Source organism: Squalius cephalus, assembly GCF_949319135.1.
Source record: "Squalius cephalus genome assembly, chromosome: 10".
Taxonomy (NCBI): Eukaryota; Metazoa; Chordata; class Actinopteri; order Cypriniformes; family Leuciscidae; genus Squalius; species Squalius cephalus.
Window position 1 is genome coordinate 20,844,935 of NC_137131.1, and position 20,167 is coordinate 20,865,101.

General features: G+C 38.6%; 1 protein-coding gene across 4 annotated transcripts in view; it reads left to right on the top strand.

Moving 5' to 3' along the window:
* Nucleotides 1–20,167, top strand: part of septin9b (septin 9b) — a 180,330-nt gene that overhangs the window by 132,352 nt on the left and 27,811 nt on the right. For 3 of the 4 annotated variants that reach the window (XM_079883228.1, XM_079883229.1, XM_079883230.1), the window contains one exon: nt 15,293–15,466. In XM_079883228.1, coding sequence (XP_079739354.1) covers nt 15,293–15,466 — 174 coding nt within the window. Of the gene's footprint in view, nt 1–13,553; nt 13,649–15,292; nt 15,467–20,167 lie in introns of those variants that run through there. The other variant, XM_079883231.1, reaches the window with a different exon arrangement.

A 20,167-nucleotide genomic window follows, 5' to 3' on the forward strand; every position in this document is an offset into this window, starting at 1 on the left:
AAAATGTGTAAAGCCTCAACATTTATGTTCAGTTTCCTATTTTGTTCTTCACAATAGTGGTAGACCGATAGGCCTATATATATACTGACAGGCTGATTCATTAACCAATATTTGCCTGTTTTGGGTTTGTCAGCTTTGGATGATAACCGGGCCTGCTTGGTACTTCTTCAAATGAATAAAAGAGGTATTCCAAGGTGTAATAACAAGGTTTTAATTAATAATACGCACAGTTTAAATATATACATATAATTTAAATTTTAACAATTGCTGAAATTCACATTTTTCACTATATATACAGTAGTCACCATTTGAAGTGGATCAAAACAGTTCATCAAAGTTGTCCTAAAACAAAAATGGGTATTGTTCAAAATTCATGGATAACTTTGATGAAAGGTTTTGATCCACTTCAAATGATGACTAGCCTACTGTATATATATACTGTATGTATATGTATGTGAAAAATAACTTAATAAGTGTTCATTTCAGCAATTGTGCATGCGTCTTGCAGTCATTAGGCCTATATTAAATTGGCTTTTTTTACCACCTTGATCTCTAGAATTCACATCAACGATTAAAAAACACAATGGGTTAGATTTATAGCATCTGGTTAGTGGCATTAATGGTAAACTAATTAGAAAATTGACGTAGTTACAAATATTTGGATTGACTACCAAGTCTGCCCCTCTCTGTGGCTTAATTTTAATATGCCTGGTTTCGTATAAAAGTCAGATATTCATCCTCTATTAAGCGTTAGATTAAACATTTACATTATAGTGCCATAAATGGGTAGTTGACAAATGGCCAAGAAAAAGTACTTTTTTTGGAAAACATAATTTTTTAAGAAAAAATACATATATTTATGGAGTATGAAAACTGGAGTTTCAGAAAATAGTAGTGGTCACTCATTTTGTCAGTGACTTCACATATTTTTTTCACGTTTTCACTCAACAGTACTGTAAATGTGTCCTATGGTGTGACATTTAAAAAGTACTAAGAAATTATATTAAATAACATAAAATATACTTGAGACAGAATTGTTCACATTATTAAAACATTATTTTCTTAAAGTGATATTTATTTTACATGAAAGTACTAATTAGAATCATTTTCACCATGGATAGATGAACCTGATAAACTTTTCCCTATGAATGTCAATAAAACTTTTTCGCCAACCTTACAAAACTGTCTGAAATTGTACCTATTTAAGAGGAGATATTATTGTAACTCCCCTAATGCCAAACTTGACTCTTTTTTTTTAAGATATTTTAAAATAAGTATATTTTTCTGTTGTTTTATGTTTGTCACACCATAGGACAAAACGTCACACCAAAGGACAAAGATAGTCATTGCATAAAAAGAGTCAGAATATATAGTGTTTATTGTAACAATAATAAAGGAGGACATTTGTTTTTTTGTTGAAACTTTATATATTCGTTTTAAAAGCTTCTTAAGGAGGTCTTGTCATATGGTGTGACATCTGTGTCCTATGGTGTGACAGGCCAAAGTGTCACACCAAAGGACATTTCCTGTGACATTTTCTGTCACACCAAAGGACAATTGAGCTTTTGTGGCAGTTAATAACCATGCTAATACTAGCTGAACTGTCATTAGCGATTGGCATGATACATTTGCATAATATTACATAGTCCTGCTCTTAAAAATACAAATTTGAATAAAAAAATTTAATTTAGGGGTGTCACACTAAAGGACAAAAAAAATTAACAACTTCAGTGGTCTGAAAACATAGTTAAATATTTGAACAGTTCTGAGAGAAATACTTGCCATGTGCACTGCTCATGGGCTTCATAGGGGTCTTCAGTCACATGACCTTGAATGGGGTCTTTCAACTAAATGTAGTTGTCCATGATATTGCCCAACTTAATATCAGGTTATTGCATAACACCAAAGGACATTTTTTTCTGTGACAAACTTTATGAAATTCCAACACTTTTAGAAATGTATGTATAGGAAAAGTGATGGCCACTTAGTGAAATAGACACTTGCACAATTATGCCAGGAGTGTTCATTAAGATGTTTAAACATTATTTTCTTTATTTATAAAAGTTAATATTTATGAAATAATGTTGTCTACCGTCACACAATAGGACGATTTTGAGATTTGGCTCAAAGTTGTAAAAAAATAAAAAAAATAACTCTGGTATTAAAACAACAAATTCATGTAAAACAAGAAAATGTTTAACCATTTATTGTATTCTAAATTATGAAAATGTGAAATAAATTATTTTTTAGCTTCTGTGACGGTGAAAAAGCCACGTCACGTCAACTACCCAAATATGCATTGATTTCCTTGTGACTGATCTGAATAAAAATGCCATTTTGCTATTTGTGATCATCAAATGATCATTTGTGATTGTGATCATTTTTCACATGGCTCTTTTGGTTCTCTGCAATTTTGCTTGCCTACAACACTCACACTGGCTACTTTTTCCTAGAAGATTCTCTGTAGAAAACTATATTTTAACACCCTTTTGTCACCATCTGCTTGTGGCATGTAATGGCAAAGGATGAATTCTCAAGGGACGAGCAGAATGAAAGATGAGTCCTCCAGTAGCATTCTTCATGCTAAGCACCAGAGTTCAGTCTACAGATCAACATTGAGTAGTTTACATATTAATCTGGCTTTTAACAGGAGTTGTGAGGTAAACTAGCTGTACACAGCTCAAAACAGATGGAAAAGAGAATGTCCTGAATACATGCCTAGCTCTTGGTTTGTTCTGTGGAGTATCTCATCCGGGGTCTGACATGGTTGTGCGTTGGCAGCTTTGATAGTGTTTGATGCATGCTGTCAAAGGAGTCTAAATTTACCTCATGAGACACTGAAATGAAAATCAACACAAATATAAATTGGATTACTGTACACTTCTGGTTGTTTCAGGTGCCCTTGAAAGAAACATTCTGTTTCCAAAAGATTATTAGATAGGCTTGGGCTTATTTAGAATTCCACAAGGATTGGTGGAACATTATACACATCATTTTTAAAAATTAATTTAATCAATTTACAACAAAAGCATCCACATATTATTAGCAATAAATGCCTCCCCCAAGCCCCTAACCATTCACCCCATTATGCCAGTCAACAAAAAGGAAAAACAACAACTGAATTTAAAAATTCAAAGTTAACTTCTTTGTTCAACAAATACCATTATTATATAAAATGCTAGCCCAAGCCCACCATATAATACCTACAAAAATTGCAGGTTTCCCAGTAATTTCATGCTTACTTTTCTTTATATTTAAGGCACTGTTAAGTCTTCTTTTGTGCTATCACCATCCCATATTGTATTGTCAGCATTTGGAATTGTTCCATTCCATATTGGAATACTGAATAGATCTACTATGGTGAAGTATAGCAACCTAATTGCCAATTTAGTGTATAGAACATGACTTGAAGGGCTTCAGTCCAATTATCCTCAGAGCTCTCTAGTTCATTATAAACACACACAAAGTTTTACATAAATTACGATAGTTCACTAGATTTTGTTCCTTGTAATGTGATTGTCTGTTCTAATGAGACTTGAGGTCAATGTTTCACTCTTTTGTCTGATGCATCTGGTGAACACATGAAGCATGTGAAGATCATCCGTGTCTTCCAGCTGGTGCTTTTTACACGAAAGTTTCTAGAAATGCTCCATGTAACTCAAGGCTCCATATATCTGCTTCAGTCAAAGAGAGACATAAAACTTTATTACCGCTTCCTCCTTCAACTTCATCCTGGATCTGTGGAAAGGCCTCTTGTGCTTTCCTACTGGTTGTCTAGATCTGGCTATACACACCGCATAGCATAGTTTCATACAGTTATTCAGAGTGGACTGAGTGTTACAAATTGAGGATTTGCAATCAAAATGTATGAACTCGAAAAGATCATTCTTCTGCCATGAGGATTTTTTCCCATCGGACCACATCTGTGGGAGCTTGTGTTTAAAATGTGCAATAGATAATTCAGCATTAGTTCTGCCTGACTTTCCTTGCATGTATTATGGACGGTTATTTTTGCATTCACATAATATCTCTGAACCATGATATAGTTGGATGCTGTGTTGGGAGTTTCCTGAAATGTCTTCGGTGTGGTATCAAAATAAGGTGGTATCATTTCCTTCCTCCTTTATTATGTCATTCTTTCTCTTTTCAGTAAGAACAGCCTTAGCAGCATTTACATTCTTAGCCTAGCATAACCAAGACACGTTTAAATACACATTTAGGGCAACTGTCAGGTCTACTAGGCTTCATTGGCTGTTGACACTAATTGTTAGTTGTACAAATGCTTTTCATTCAACTGACTTTTGAATGTCTGTTGCCAGACCAAAGTCTAGTCACAGGGGCCAATATACTCTAAACATGGGCAAATTCCCAACTGTTCTGGGTCAGAATGAAGACAGAATTAAATTGTATGTCGTTTGTGAGGAATGAATTGTTAGATGGCCTTGTTTCAGTGTTTGTCTTGCTTTTCTGTGGCTATATGGTTTCTGTACAGAGTTGGATCAGCTTCAGAAGGGGGACACACAAACTCTTGGGTTCTTAAAGTGAAAACAGGAAATCAACCATGTCAGATTTTCGACTGAGAGAGTTCTCTGTGGTTTTACATGTCTTGGAGAACTCAATGGAAACATGAGATCTGTGGAATACTGAGCTATAGTTGGGGATTGTGTGGTTCTAAATGTTGTACAAACCCTGTCATACTTCTAGATGTACCTGATGCATACATACTGTAGTCTTTGACCAAACTGCAAAATACAATATTAAATGTTCCAACTGACAAACTATTCAGAATTTACTATTTGAACAGCTTCATAAAGAAGTGACATACAATAAAAGGCAATCTGATAAATTCTATAACAAGACATTACATGAGAAACATAAATGTGACATTTAGCAAAAGCAGAATGTGCATGCAAATTTGCTCGCATGAGTGTGCATGGACACACTTTAGCGGTAGACCCTATTTCCTGTTTGTTAGAACACTGACACATGCTAGTGAAAAATATAGGCCACAAACTTTGCATGAGAGACAGGATAACTGCCACTGAAGCTACATCTTTTCGAAACTGACTTGTATTGTTTTCTGTAAAGAGAGTTTATGGTTTAAGAGCTGTGAAGATTGAGATTGACTGACTGAGATTATGGTCTTGTGTATTGGAGTCCACAGAGTGGGCTGATCATGCCTAGAGCTCTTATGTTGCGTGTGGCATACAGGGTCTGTATCAAATCTGTGTCATCACCATATTATTCTTGGCTTTAAATATGTTATGGTGTAGGGTTTTGTCCCACAATTTGTGACCTATAAGAAACAAGCTTTTTTTGCATGTCTTTCTTTTGCTATGCCATATACACTATATAAATCCCATAAAAGGGCATGTTTATTCAGGTCCATACAGATTTTAGGATTTAAAGGTGCAGTATGTAATATTGACAGCGGTTGAAATGGGTACTGCAGTCCAAATTCAAAATATTGGAGAGAGTTGTTTCTCCCGCCCCCTTCTCCTCAAGACTCGACACTTTTGCCAGATTGAGGACACGCAACGAGCGAGCACAATTGACAATGGAAGGCGAGGAGACTTACACACTGTAAGTTGATGAGTTGATTTATTCTTGTTTTAATATGCTCCCGTTAATATAGATTTTTAGATGAATGCCTAGGCTCTTTAGGTTGGATGGACCTGTGATCTCTGACCTAGTTAAGTCCCTTTCACACAGCGCGTTGATCCTGGGAAATTGATGTAAAATTTGCTAGAGTGCCTTCTGTGTGAACACAAACACGTCCAGGGATTGATGCCGGGATCGATGCCGGGATGGGGACCTAGTAACATTGCCGTGATCAGTCCTGGAACAAAACAAAGCACTTTTCACTTTTGTTTTTGTGTGAACAAAAGCCAAGACCAATGCGCTGAAGCTGAGATCGTTTGACGTGTACATTACTCGTCACATCCTGACATCACTTGTCTTTAAGGGATCTTTACGGGATGTGTGTGAACACAGTCACAGATTCCGGAAAATCACTGGCAGCGTGAATGAACCAAAATCAAATGATCCCGGGACAAATCCCGGGACACGTTATCCGTCGAATAATACTGTCAAAGTACTATTGGGTAAATTGGCAGTGGGTGGAAACTCCGACCAAAAAAAAAACAGACATTCCAACACGGAACGGAACGCGCTTAAGTTTTTTGTTGGCTGGTAAATCAATTTCTAGGCTAACATATGTTGTAAGAAGTAATTAAGATTTTTCATATGCTAATTCCTTTTTGTAATTTGGTTCATTTATTATTGTTTTTTGAATAGCAACCAACCTACAAAATGTTTATACAGTTTCTCTGCATATTAAGCTAGGAAAGGAGAATTTTGTAACTTCTACAAAATTATATTTTTAACCCTTTAACACTTTTAACCCTCTGAGGTCTGAGCTGTTTTCTGGGCCTGGAGGTGTTCTGACATGCTCTGACATTTGTGCTTATTTCTGTTACTTGTGACATTTTCATGGCTAAAGTCTGATTACACTGTATTTAGCACAAACTCTGCTACAATAATGTCAGCAGCATGTGTGTAAAAGTGTTATGAGATGTGTGGAGATGAACCCAATTGCAGACAGTGGTCACAGCAACACAGTTTATTGTACAAATAACAGGGAAAACAAAGCCCACGAGGGGGCAAAACAGGACAAGACAGGACTATGAATACTAACTAGACTATGACATAGACTTGACGTAACTAGACTACAAATAAACAGCAAATACAGGATCAGAACTTCACTGGACAGGAATACTCACAACGTGATCACACAAAGTATGAAATTGATCGACAATGAACCGACACAAGACAGCAGACATGAGGGGATTAAATAGGGAACAAATAATCAGGAACACAGGTGATAATGGGTAAAGCAATAATGACAAAACGAGGATAACAAGGGGGCGGGGCTAGGGGACGAGACAACGCAAGCACATGGCCAAACAAATGGCCATGTGCTGCACATGAAACATGGGCCTGTCATGATTCTGCCGCAAGACAAGAGAAAATCAAAGACAAGAAGGCAGAATCATGACAGAACCCCTCCCCTAAGGAGCGGCTTCCAGACGCTCCCTAAGGGAACACTAAACACGTGACATGACAGACTGAGACAAGGACACAAACCAACAAAACATGACAAACAACAACAACGGCAAACATGAATAAACAATGACAGGATTAGGGTGAAAAATCAAAAACAACAAACAAGGCAGAGGAGGTGGAGACAACACAGAGTTCATGGGGGGCAGTCCAGGGTGGATGGGAGGACTGGGGGGAAACACAAAGTCCTTAGGGGGCAGTCCAGGGTGGATGGGTGGACTAGGGGTCTTGGGTGGACAGGACGAGGGCTGACGGCGAGGGGTCCGGGCAGACATGGATGGGGACACACGAGGAACAGTCTTAGGAGAAACAGACCGGGGTGAAGTGGTGACAGGGGTGTCCGGGGAAACAAACAGAGGTCGGGTGACAGCTGGTACGGGGCTGGACACATTAGTTGGGACAGGGCTGGACACAGACATCCTCCTGTCAGCTGGGACAGGACTGGACACATCTGCTGGGACAGGACTGGACACATCTGCTGGGACAGGACTGGACACATCTGCTGGGACAGGACTGGACACATCTGCTGGGACAGGACTGGACACATCTGCTGGGACAGGACTGGACACATCTGCTGGGACAGGACTGGACACATCTGCTGGGACAGGACTGGACACATCTGCTGGGACAGGACTGGACACATCTGCTGGGACAGGACTGGACACATCTGCTGGGACAGGACTGGACACATTAGCAGGAACAGTGCAAGCGGTGGCTGACTTAGGAACAGCGCTCTGAGTGGCTGGCCTCAGATCAACACTGGCTGCAGCAGACTGGGGTACGGCGCTCACAGACTCAGGACAAGACATGGCGGGGACTTCAAGGATTTGGACAAGACGTTTTAAGTATTGAGACAAAGCATCGGCAACAACGAGGACAGGCATCTTCTGAGAAGCAGAAACCGACCGCAAGACAGCTTCAGCAGCTGAATCGGCCGCTGCTCTCTCTACAGCACACACGACTGCGGGCTCGGGAACAGCGCTTGCAGTGGCGGGCTCTGGAACAGCGCTTGCAGGAGCGGGCTCTGGAACAGCGCTTGCAGGAGCGGGCTCTGGAACAGCGCTTGCAGGAGCGGGCTCTGGAACAGCGCTTGCAGGAGCGGGCTCTGGAACAGCGCTTGCAGGAGCGGGCTCTGGAACAGCGCTTGCAGGAGCGGGCTCTGGAACAGCGCTTGCAGGAGCGGGCTCTGGAACAGCGCTTGCAGAAGCGGGCTCTGGAACAGCGCTTGCAGGAGCGGGCTCTGGAACAGCGCTTGCAGGAGCGGGCTCTGGAACAGCGCTTGCAGGAGCGGGCTCTGGAACAGCGCTTGCAGGAGCGGGCTCTGGAACAGCGCCTGGGACAGCTAGAGATGAAGAGCGAGAGGCTCCCTTTCTCCTCTTCTTTCTCCTTGAACGCGAAGCCGAATCTGTAGCTGGGCTAGCGACCAGTTGGAGATGTTCAGCTGGAACCGCAACAGGAGCAGGGATGGCGTTCTCGGGCAGCGCTGACTCGGTCGAGGAAGACTCAGACGGGGAATCCCAGGAAACTCGTCTCCCTCGTTTACCATGGAGAACAATGGGAACAGAAGAGGTCTCAGGAGAAGTGGAACCAGCCTTATCACCAAGGGCAACAACGGCCAGGACGAGATCCTCTGGGATCACAGGAAGCTTGGCAGAAGGTGGAGAGGACAACCACCATTGTTCCCGGAGCTCCGACTGCCACTTGAGAAGAGACACACTGTCTGCTGGGTTCAATGTTGGTCGGTTCATTCTGTTATGAGATGTGTGGAGATGAACCCAATTGCAGACAGTGGTCACAGCAACACAGTTTATTGTACAAATAACAGGGAAAACAAAGCCCACGAGGGGGCAAAACAGGACAAGACAGGACTATGAATACTAACTAGACTATGACATAGACTTGACGTAACTAGACTACAAATAAACAGCAAATACAGGATCAGAACTTCACTGGACAGGAATACTCACAACGTGATCACACAAAGTATGAAATTGATCGACAATGAACCGACACAAGACAGCAGACATGAGGGGATTAAATAGGGAACAAATAATCAGGAACACAGGTGATAATGGGTAAAGCAATAATGACAAAACGAGGATAACAAGGGGGCGGGGCTAGGGGACGAGACAACGCAAGCACATGGCCAAACAAATGGCCATGTGCTGCACATGAAACATGGGCCTGTCATGATTCTGCCGCAAGACAAGAGAAAATCAAAGACAAGAAGGCAGAATCATGACAAAAAGTTTGTAGTTTTGAGATAATGACGTTTATGCGTGGTTTGTGAAAATACAAAAAACAATTGTCACTGAAATAAGGCCATGAAACCCATACTGATTATTTCTTCACAAGACTTTTGAAAATTGTATCACGTAGCCTAGAATATTTGCTCCAAAACTATGTGAAAATCACCCTGACTGCTCATTCAGATAAGACAATATATTGATTTAAAAACTGTAAGACGTGTTTTGTGTGAGAAAGCTTTATGCGAAGGGGCGGATCACCTCATTAATATGCAAGCCTTTCACACCTGAGAAAGACAAAGACACTCCCTAATGGCCCTATTAGGAGCTATCAGGCCCTGTCATTCTGAGCAACCTTGCACAAAGAATGAGGAGATTAAAAAAAGAATGGCTTTTTGACTGTTTGGATTTATTTACAACACAACATAATCCAAAGATACACAACAAATGACAAAAAAGCACATTATTGAAAACAATAATCCAAAGACAGACCTTTGTGCCATTCCTAAAAACATTGTACATACCTTTAATATCCCAGGTGTTTGATTTTCACTTCACCATGTTCATGTACAGAGACTCATGAGAATGTTGAAGTCAGCAGGACTCAGTGCAGCATCTGGGCCCTGAAAAAAAAAAGTGAACATACTGATATCAGTATTTTCTGGTTAAATTTGCTTTTTAAAATTCACAGAACACACACACACACACACACACACACACACACACACACACAAATGTTTCCAACAATATATAATATAATGAACACCAGGTTTGTTGTGTTTGTAAGCATAGGCTATGCGCAGTGCTGCATAAAATAATAATAACAATAACCTATAGTAGCCTATAAATCTTCCAAAAAATTTCAGTAACAACTACGAGAAAAATATATTGATTATCATATGTTACTTCAAATGTTTCCATTCGTTATGATGATATGAAATTAGATAATAGTAAAAACATGAAGCCTAATGTTTGGTGCGTTTTGCTTTTCAAACGCGATCCAAAATATGAAACATTATGGTTACCATATTATACATATCTACGTTTGAGCAGATATCCACAAACACAGTAACAGTAAACACGGGTCTAACATTTGCATAATTTAAATGTGACTTTTACACAAAGTGAAAAATGCTGTTTGGTTTAATTGACCCACATCTAGTGGACCACTAAACTTCTGAATGCTTTTTATGAACAGTGAACAGTAATATATTGTTGTTTATTATGACATTGTGTACAGTATGTTGCTAAAGTGCCTGGACAGTTAGAGAACCACTGCTCTAGATAATCCATTGTTTTTGGCGGTGATATGGAATTTAGCTCTTCACATTTTAAATTAGGCTAACCAAAAGAGGAACTAATTGAGATTTATTTACAGTATATTTTAAATCATAGTTTGTGTGCCTGTGTCACTGCCCCCTTTCCTATTCAAGCCTCATTTTGTTTCTTAGCAGATGGCAAACAACAGGTGCTGGCATCACCTACTCGCAGGGCAGCGTAGTCATGTAATCAATGGCACAAATTATGGTTGGTCTGTGTATTAAACCATAATTAACATGACCACATGTTGTGATCACTCAACAATCCAGCAAAAATCAAGTCAGCAAAAATCCTGCCCTAAATACAATAATAACTATTTGGCATACTCTGAACATGCAGTTGGTACATTTTCCCTCTGTCTTCTCAAAACTACAGGCTAAACTTACATGGATAACATTCCACTTTGGCATTAAAAAACTGTGGTTCACTCAAGTTTGAAGTGTGGATTTCAGATGTGATTGACTATTGGGTTAACATATGACAAATATAGGTCACAGTAAACCATGAGGCTTCCCTGAGGCGAATGGAAAGTCCTAGGCCTCAATGTTGAACCTCGTTGATGGGTTAGGTTTACCTAGACCTATCATTTTATTTTAATTGGCTTTAGGAGTTTTGCCAAAACTCCACACAATCTGAAAGACTGCATTAATCACACAATGTTTGGAGCCAGAGGCTGAAATGAAGGTGGAGCCTGAGGGGTGTAGTTTCCCTGATTCTGCTCTTGACTCTTGTTATGTTATGCCAATATGCCTCTTAAGTTGCATTCATTTGTGAAAAACATGTGTAGGGGAGCGCGGGGCACAACCTAACGCGGGGTTAGTTGTAACACACTTGTTTTAAATACTTCCGCACATGCTTGGATGACGAAACTTTGTTTATTTACTAGTTGCCATATCAACACTATATAGAAAAAAAAATCCGCCAAAAATTTTTTTTTTTGGAAGATATCCATAGACATTTATTAAACCATAGCAAAAGTAAGTTTCTTACTTAAGTTAATTTTTCATCTCTATTTTTTGTGTTTATTTAAAATAAGACAAATCTGATATTATTTTAATCTCCAAGATGTTATTTAACAGTTGAGATAGTTATTTAATGCTTCGCTAACTAGCAGAAGACACTAGCAGGGTTTAAATCCCAGTTGTGCAGGTGGGGGCAGGTTGTCACACTGCGTTACAATGTGCCCCTATTAGAAATATGCTATTATATTCTATACTTTTATTAATTTTATTGAGAAAACGTGAGAAAAAGGTGAATAAAGACTGAGAGTCAATGTTCAGAAATTACTAATTATTTATTTGTTTTGAACTATGTTGTATAGCTGTGTTTTCATGTGTTCGTAGTCAAAACTCAAAAATGAGTTTCTATTTAATTATTAAAAATTGGCATTATTTTATATGAAAAAGTTTTTTAATTGTATTTTATTTAGAAAATATTTTAGTTTGTTTTGTATATATTTTTTATTAGATCAGATAACATTTTAAGCTGCCATATGGTCATGTTACAATGTGCCCCACACATGTTACAATGTACCCCACCTATGGGGCATGTTGTCACATTTCACTTCCATTCTTTCGGGGTATATCAAGAAAAAAGTATATACTGTATTAATAAAACAAAAACACATAATTGTACTAGACATGTGGGAAATGAATGTGGGAAAAACCATAAGTAGAACCATAAGTAGATTTACACAAACTGAGAAAGTCAAAAAGCGTTAGGTTGTGCCCCGCTCTCCCCTATGTATGAGTCTAAATTGGGACTTATAAAAGCTTTTTCCTGAACAGGTGGCCATAGGTTTTGTAGAATGATTATTCAGGATTTGTTATAAAAGGAAAAGTGAAAAATAAGATCAAGTATATAGTGTGAGAGACCCCAGCAGTCACCTTATGGTGACCACTGTCTATAACATGTTTCTAATTTGAATAATGAGTAAGACATAGAAGCATATGAGCACACAGCATGTTTAGTTTGCTAATTCTCTGTCTCGCACTTAAATGGCATAGGTTAAATTCTCTGGACAAAACATGTCTGCTTGTGGTTCGATAACTGTCTAGTGTTTTAGGTTAAACTTTCAGGCCTGTCACTCTCTGTTTTCTTAGAAAAGACTCTGTGAAGTAGTGTGTGTAACTCACTGACAGGAAATCATTTTTTCAACGTTTTAATACTGTACATAAGCCACAGAGGAACACATGCAAAACAAGTTTTGCATTTGACTAATAGTTTTGACTTGACTTCTTAGACACATGAATCATACCTCAAAACATGGTAGTGAAATAATAAAACATAAAGCATATAAAACAGAGATAAAGATTGTTCTTCAAAATGATAATAAAACTAAGCAAAAAAAAAAACAAAAAAAAAACAAACAAACAAAAAACTGCTATTTGGCTACAGCCGTTGCCTTTCTCAGTTTGGTGTTGTATTGAACTCTACTCTTATACTTCATAATTAGTGATATTTACAGATGTGTAAATTACAGAATACACTGTGTTGGTTAAGTCACAGATCAGGATTTCATAGTTTCCACCTCAGGCGTCTGATGAAGCAATAGTGAGTTTCATAAGTTATGTTTGTACATGCCTATACTTTTTTTTTCTTATCTTTTTTTTTTTTTTTGTTGTAGTGTAATATCACCTTGCATTATCATTCGGATATATTATATTATTTGTGTTATTGATTTAAATGTTATTTATTTATGAAATCACCACTGGCATATTTGGGTATTTTTTTGAGGTATATTCTTCTGGGTGAAAAATATTGGCTTTTGTGCAAGTGTCTAGACGCTCTATGAAAAGAGGAAGCCACATTTAGTCGTTATAAAAGGAAAAGCAGCCATCATGTCTCCTCCCACTCTCACATGTTGAGTGTGTGTCACTTGTTCACTGTCAGACACACAATTTTCAAGCTACTGAATCATCAAATACAACAACTTTGCAGACTATCCTTTCGTCTTCTGGGTGAGTTTGTGGTTATCACCATTTTTGGTATCTTTTGGTTAAGTTGATGATCAATTGATCATTTGAGAAGAATTTAGTTTGCTCTGGTTTGATGAATTAATTAAAAGCTTGATAAAAGTGGTTTTGTAAAACATTGGTAATATAATGGTAATTTAGAAAAGAAATGTTGGAGTGCACAAAACATTGATGTAGCTATGAGTGTATGCTCTTATATTTACATGTGTGTCTTGTTAAGCTGAGGAAGCTGTAACTGTTGTGGGTTTTCTGGCCTACTTTATTTCCATGTGTTCTGAGATCTGGGGCCGTATTCACAAAGCATTTTATCTTACCACTAGGAGTACTCCTAAATCCCACTAAAAGATTTTAGCTAGGAGTTTTCTCTTAAAAGTTATTCACAACGCCTTTCAGACCAACTCTTAGTAAAGAAAAATGACAACTCCTAAACTAAGAGTGAGTCTTCGTTGCTATGGATGACGTCATTACTCATGCACAAGCTTGACTGAAGTGGCCACCTTGATTGGCTGATGATTGTAACGCGGGAATGATTCCAAACACCTCCCCTACGATGATGAGTGACAGGTGACAGGTCTGAGAATGCGTGCGCTACACAAGTAGTGCGAAGGATGGAAGATGATGAATAACTGAATAAATAGCCTAAATGAATAAAGAGTAAGGCAAAACAAATAGCCTAGAAGCCTAATGAAACATATGGATTGATGCAATATCTTTGCAACATTATTGAATTAATCTGTCACTATATGCCTATGCCTACGTTTGCAAAGAGAAGAACATTTTAATTTGATTCACAATGATACGTTACAATTAGTTTACATGCAATGAGTAGCCTAGTTTTGGTTGTTGTTGGTGGCGTTATTGCATCCCTAGTTATGCCTACAATGCAAAATTGTTCCCTCGCGATTGGAAGCTCCTGTAGCCGCAGCATACGCATTTCAAAACATCGCAACGTGAGATGCCACAAAAAGCGGTTTGTGAATAGGTCTTAGTGAGTTAGGAGTCCTCTCGACTTCTTTTAAGCTGTCCCAGACTTAGGTGCTACTTTTAGGGCTAAAATGCTTCGTGAAATACTCTTAGTGAAAAAAATTAGGAGTCCTAAAGTTAGGAGTGACACGCCCATTATTTTTAGGAGTTGCTCCTAAATTCACCAGTTAGGAGCTACTTTTAGCCTTAAAATTCTTTGTGAATACGGCCCCTGGTCTCTTTTCAGAAACCTATTAATATAATATTTGTTTGCTCATAAATATTTTGCACAATGTTCAGTGCAACCAGGAATCAGACTTTTTTTCATTTTAAATACTATTACATTCAAAATATGAGGAACATTTGCATAATTTAAATGTGACTTTTACACAAAGTGAAAAATGCTGTTTGGTTTAATTGACCCACATCTAGTGGACCACTAAACTTCTGAATGCAGTGGTAATGCTTGCGTCAAGCTGCCATTGTGCCACTTCTAATAGCAATGTTTTGTCATAGCAGCTCGCAGACAAACCAACGTTAATAGCTCTGAGAGGGTCTACTTTTTTCTGCACATGCACATGAAAAATGTTCAAGCCAAAAATGTTGCAAAATAATCTTAACCTGATCTGTCTCTGTTTTTCTTTCTGTCTCTCATAATTTCATTAGGGCCAGAGGTCATTACAAGTATTTACGGCAATATGGCAGACGTAGGAAAGATGCCTGTGGCACGGAGTGAGAACACCAGCAGTGAGTTTGGCTATGTGGGCATTGATGCCATCTTGGAACAGATGAGGAGGAAAGCCATGAAACAAGGCTTTGAGTTTAACATCATGGTAGTGGGTAAGTACAGTTGTGAGTGTGCAAGCACAAATGCATGTATGCTTTTCGTTGTTATGTACAAAATACACATTTAATATCACTAAATGTAAATGGTTAAAGCTGCAGTCCGTAACTTTTGGCGCTCTAATGGTTAATAAACAGAACTGCATGCGTCTTGTGGAAGAACATTGTAGCCGGAGTTACTTCTCTCTGTTTATGTCTATGATGAGTCACGCAGGTACTGGTCTACTCTGCAGTGGTACGACCTGTACCAATCTAAAATAGTCTGAATATAAACACTTATTATACACTCACCTAAAGGATTATTAGGAACACCTGTTCAATTTCTCATTAATGCAATTATCTAATCAACCAATCACATGGCAGTTGCTTCAATGCATTTAGGGGTGTGGTCCTGGTCAAGACAATCTCCTGAACTCCAAACTGAATGTCAGAATGGGAAAGAAAGGTGATTTAAGCAATTTTGAGCGTGGCATGGTTGTTGGTGCCAGACGGGCCGGTCTGAGTATTTCACAATCTGCTCAGTTACTGGGATTTTCACGCGCAACCATTTCTAGGGTTTACAAAGAATGGTGTGAAAAGGGAAAAACATCCAGTATGCGGCAGTCCTGTGGGTGAAAATGCCTTGTTGATGCTAGAGTTCAGAGGAGAATGGGCCAACTAATTCAAGCTGATAGAAGAGCAACTTTGACTGAAATAACCACTCGTTACAACCGAGGTATGCAGCAAAGCATTTGTGAAGCCACAACACGCACAACCTTGAGGCGGATGGGCTACAACAGCAGAAGACCCCACCGGGTACCACTCATCTCCACTACAAATAGGAAAAAGAGGCTACAATTTGCACGAGCTCACCAAAATTGGACAGTTGAAGACTGGAAAAATGTTGCCTGGTCTGACGAGTCTCGATTTCTGTTGAGACATTCAGATGGTAGAGTCAGAATTTGGCGTAAACAGAATGAGAACATGGATCCATCATGCCTTGTTACCACTGTGCAGGCTGGTGGTGGTGGTGTAATGGTGTGGGGGATGTTTTCTTGGCACACTTTAGGCCCCTTAGTGCCAATTGGGCATTGTTTAAATGCCACGGCCTACCTGAGCATTGTTTCTGACCATGTCCATCCCTTTATGACCACCATGTACCCATCCTCTGATGGCTACTTCCAGCAGGATAATGCACCATGTCACAAAGCTTGAATCATTTCAAATTGGTTTCTTGAACATGACAATGAGTTCACTGTACTAAAATGGCCCCCACAGTCACCAGATCTCAACCCAATAGAGCATCTTTGGGATGTGGTGGAACGGGAGCTTCGTGCCCTGGATGTGCATCCCACAAATCTCCATCAACTGCAAGATGCTATCCTATCAATATGGGCCAACATTTCTAAAGAATGCTTTCAGCACCTTGTTGAATCAATGCCACGTAGAATTAAGGCAGTTCTGAAGGCGAAAGGGGGTCAAACACAGTATTAGTATGGTGTCCCTAATAGTCCTTTAGGTGAGTGTAGGTGTACCATAGTGATTCAGGATAAGACAAAAATATATAAAAAGCTATACATTTAGTAAATTTTGAGCACAAAAAAAAAGTTGCGGACTACAGCTTTAAATAGAGATAGATCAGGGGTGTCCAGTCCTGCTCCTGGAAGGCCTCTGTCCTGCAGAGTTGAACCCCCAATTAAACACACCAGAACCAACTAATCAAGGTCTTTCTAGGCATACTAGAAACTTCCAGTCAGGTGTGTTGAGGCAAGTTGGAGCTAAACTCTGCAGGACAGAGTTTGGACACCCCTGCGCTACATTTTTCAAATACAAATTTGAAGAGGGTCAAACATTACACTTGAATTTTAAGTTAACATGAAAAACATATACTTAATATTATTTGTTTATTAAAATAAATGTAATGAAGGGATAGTCAGTTAAAATTTGGCCCGGTTATAAATTGGCTGGTGGCAGGCATAACTTCACATCCTCGATTAACAAGTCAAATACTTGTTGTGTAATTTACTATTTCAAATGTTTTTTTTTTTGTTTGTTTTTTTATATGAAAAAAAAAAAAAAACACTTGTTTTAAATATTCTTCATCTTTCTATATTTTAAATGCCTGGTATGAACTGTATTGTATGTAATTCATGTTTGGAAAACTTGGATAGCTATGTCCAAAAATAAAATAAAAATCACTTTGATTTGGTTATAGAATGTAATCTATGCATGAGAACTTTTGAACTCGCTTTTCTTTTTGCATACAAGAAAAATGCTCTATTAATGGAACTACAGTATTTCAGCTAATTCAGTCAGCCATAAAAAAAGATTAATGGGCCGAATTTTGAATTTTCAAGCTATTAGCTAAAGAGCCCTGCTCAATATTAATTGTTGAACAAAACTTAATTTCATATTACCCATAACATATAATGAGTACTATACACAGTTACTCCTACATTTCTCTGTCTCTAAAGTTTATTAGTCACACACTTCATGAAGTGGCAGTGAATTGCTAATTTTGCAGTTTTAGGGTGTGTTCACACTTTTAGTTCGGTTCTTTTGGTCCAGAAAAAAAAAGGATACATTTAGTCACAATTTTTAAGACATAAATATCACAAAATAAATAAAAAACAATTCTATGATATTTTGCGACAGAACCTGCCGAACATCCAAAACAATGCTTTGTGCTGGGCTGAATACGCTCGTTACATATGTTACAAATACGTGTGCACTGCATATGTTGGTATTTTTACCAGCTGAGAACTCGTGAAGAGCTTATAAAATATGTAAAGGAGTCAAAATTCCTCTTGCACACACAAACAAAGATCTGCTCTAAGGAGACGGTGTTTCCAATGCCTGTACCGAACTGTAATGGGAAATGTAGCTCCTATGATGAGAAGAACCAGGTATGCTTGAACATTCAGTCCTTTTCAGGGTTGCATTTTGTGACGTCACATCACATCTTGTTTTTGGTTCTTTCAGATGTCTTTGGTCTGTGTTGTGTTCATATTTCAGTCGAACTGCCCACTTTTTTCAGGGGTCTTAGGCCGCTTGTTTGGTGCACCCCAAGGTTTGGATGGCTGCGTTCACAGTTATTCTTCACACTTCATATCTTCACACTTACTCAAATGAACCTCACTAACAGAGCAATCACACCAGACTGCATTTTAATCAAACCAGACCTGCCAAGTGTGATCACACCCTTAGTTTCTAGCAGTGGTGTAGCTTAGTTTTTTGTAGTGAGTATAATATGTATTGGTCATTCTGAAGTCACTCAGCCCCCCACATGCTCCAAATTCACCCAAAATAGTCTCAATCGTTTGTGCTTCGTTTGTGCTGGTTTGTGCCGGTTAAAGTTTTGTTTGTGCTGCTTCGGTATGAAGGTAATATGATGCCATAAAGAATCAATGCGTTTATTTATTTAGCATGTAGGCCTATGTGTGCATTAAACGTACCATTTCGGCAACAAGAACGTTTCTGAGCCAAATGAAGATAAAGATGTGTTCTGGTGACTGGCGTGTTTATTGAACCAATCAGATAAGAGTAAATTGAGAGTCAGCGAGAAGCTCATTTGATTGGCTACATGAAGAAGGTGGACCCGCCCTCCTCTTCACTTGCAAAACTGAGTGAGAGAATCGTGCCAAAACTGGAAGCGCATGTAAAAGAAAGACGCAACTGTACAAATCGGGTTATTTCAGGAACTTTTTTGCCCCATGCACACAAGTCATTTAGACATTTGCAACAGTTTATTTTTTTACACAAAGTTTGATTTTACACAATTAATCTGTTTTGCAGTTCCTGACTCTGTTGTTTTCGCTTGCAAATTGCTGTTCACAGGCCTCCAATGCCTTATGCCGTATGTGTGCACAAAAACCGTGCCAAAAGTGTAAGCGCGGAAAAATGGAAGTCAGAAGAATACAGATCCTATTTATTTTGCGTTAGCATGAAGCTGCATTTTTACAATACATGAATTACACTTACAAATAACAGTAAATTGCTGCAAATAGTTTTTTCTTACATTTGAAAGGCGATTTACACCTTTACAATCTTCTCTTGCGCATACAAATTTAATTTACGCTTGGAATCTTATGTACACTTTCACAAATCTTACCCTGCGCATGTGATTCTTTATGGCATCATATTACCTTCATACTTCAGTGTTTAAAATATTAGACACTGAATTATAGACGATGACGTCACTCAGCCCCCCGACCTGCTTCAGATTCACCCAAACTTGTCTCGTTTGTTTGTGCTGGTTTGTGCCGGTAAAAGTTTAGTTTGTGCTGCTTCGGTTTTTAAAATATTAGACACGGAATATAAATGTTGATATTTAGTACTGAATACAATAAGCTATTGACTGAATAAAATAGATCACTCAGTTGGTCACAAAGATCAATAGTAACAGTCATTCTGGTTACTATATTAGCCTGTATATATAACTAAGTTAGGTCTATCTTGTTTTGTGTGTAGTCAGTACGATGCATGAGCATTTTATTTTGGGCTTGCATTTATTCAATCTCTTACCAAAATGTTAGATGCTAGTCAAGATGTTTTAATAGACCAACAACTTTTTGTTTTAAGTAACTTCAGCAGTTCTGGGCACGAGAACTGCACAAATCTCCTGGGTGTGAACACACTTTTAGAGTTGAATTGACGAAGACTTTCTGTCAAGAGTAATCATCACATAATTTGTTCAATAAACAATTATCTTTACTTCAG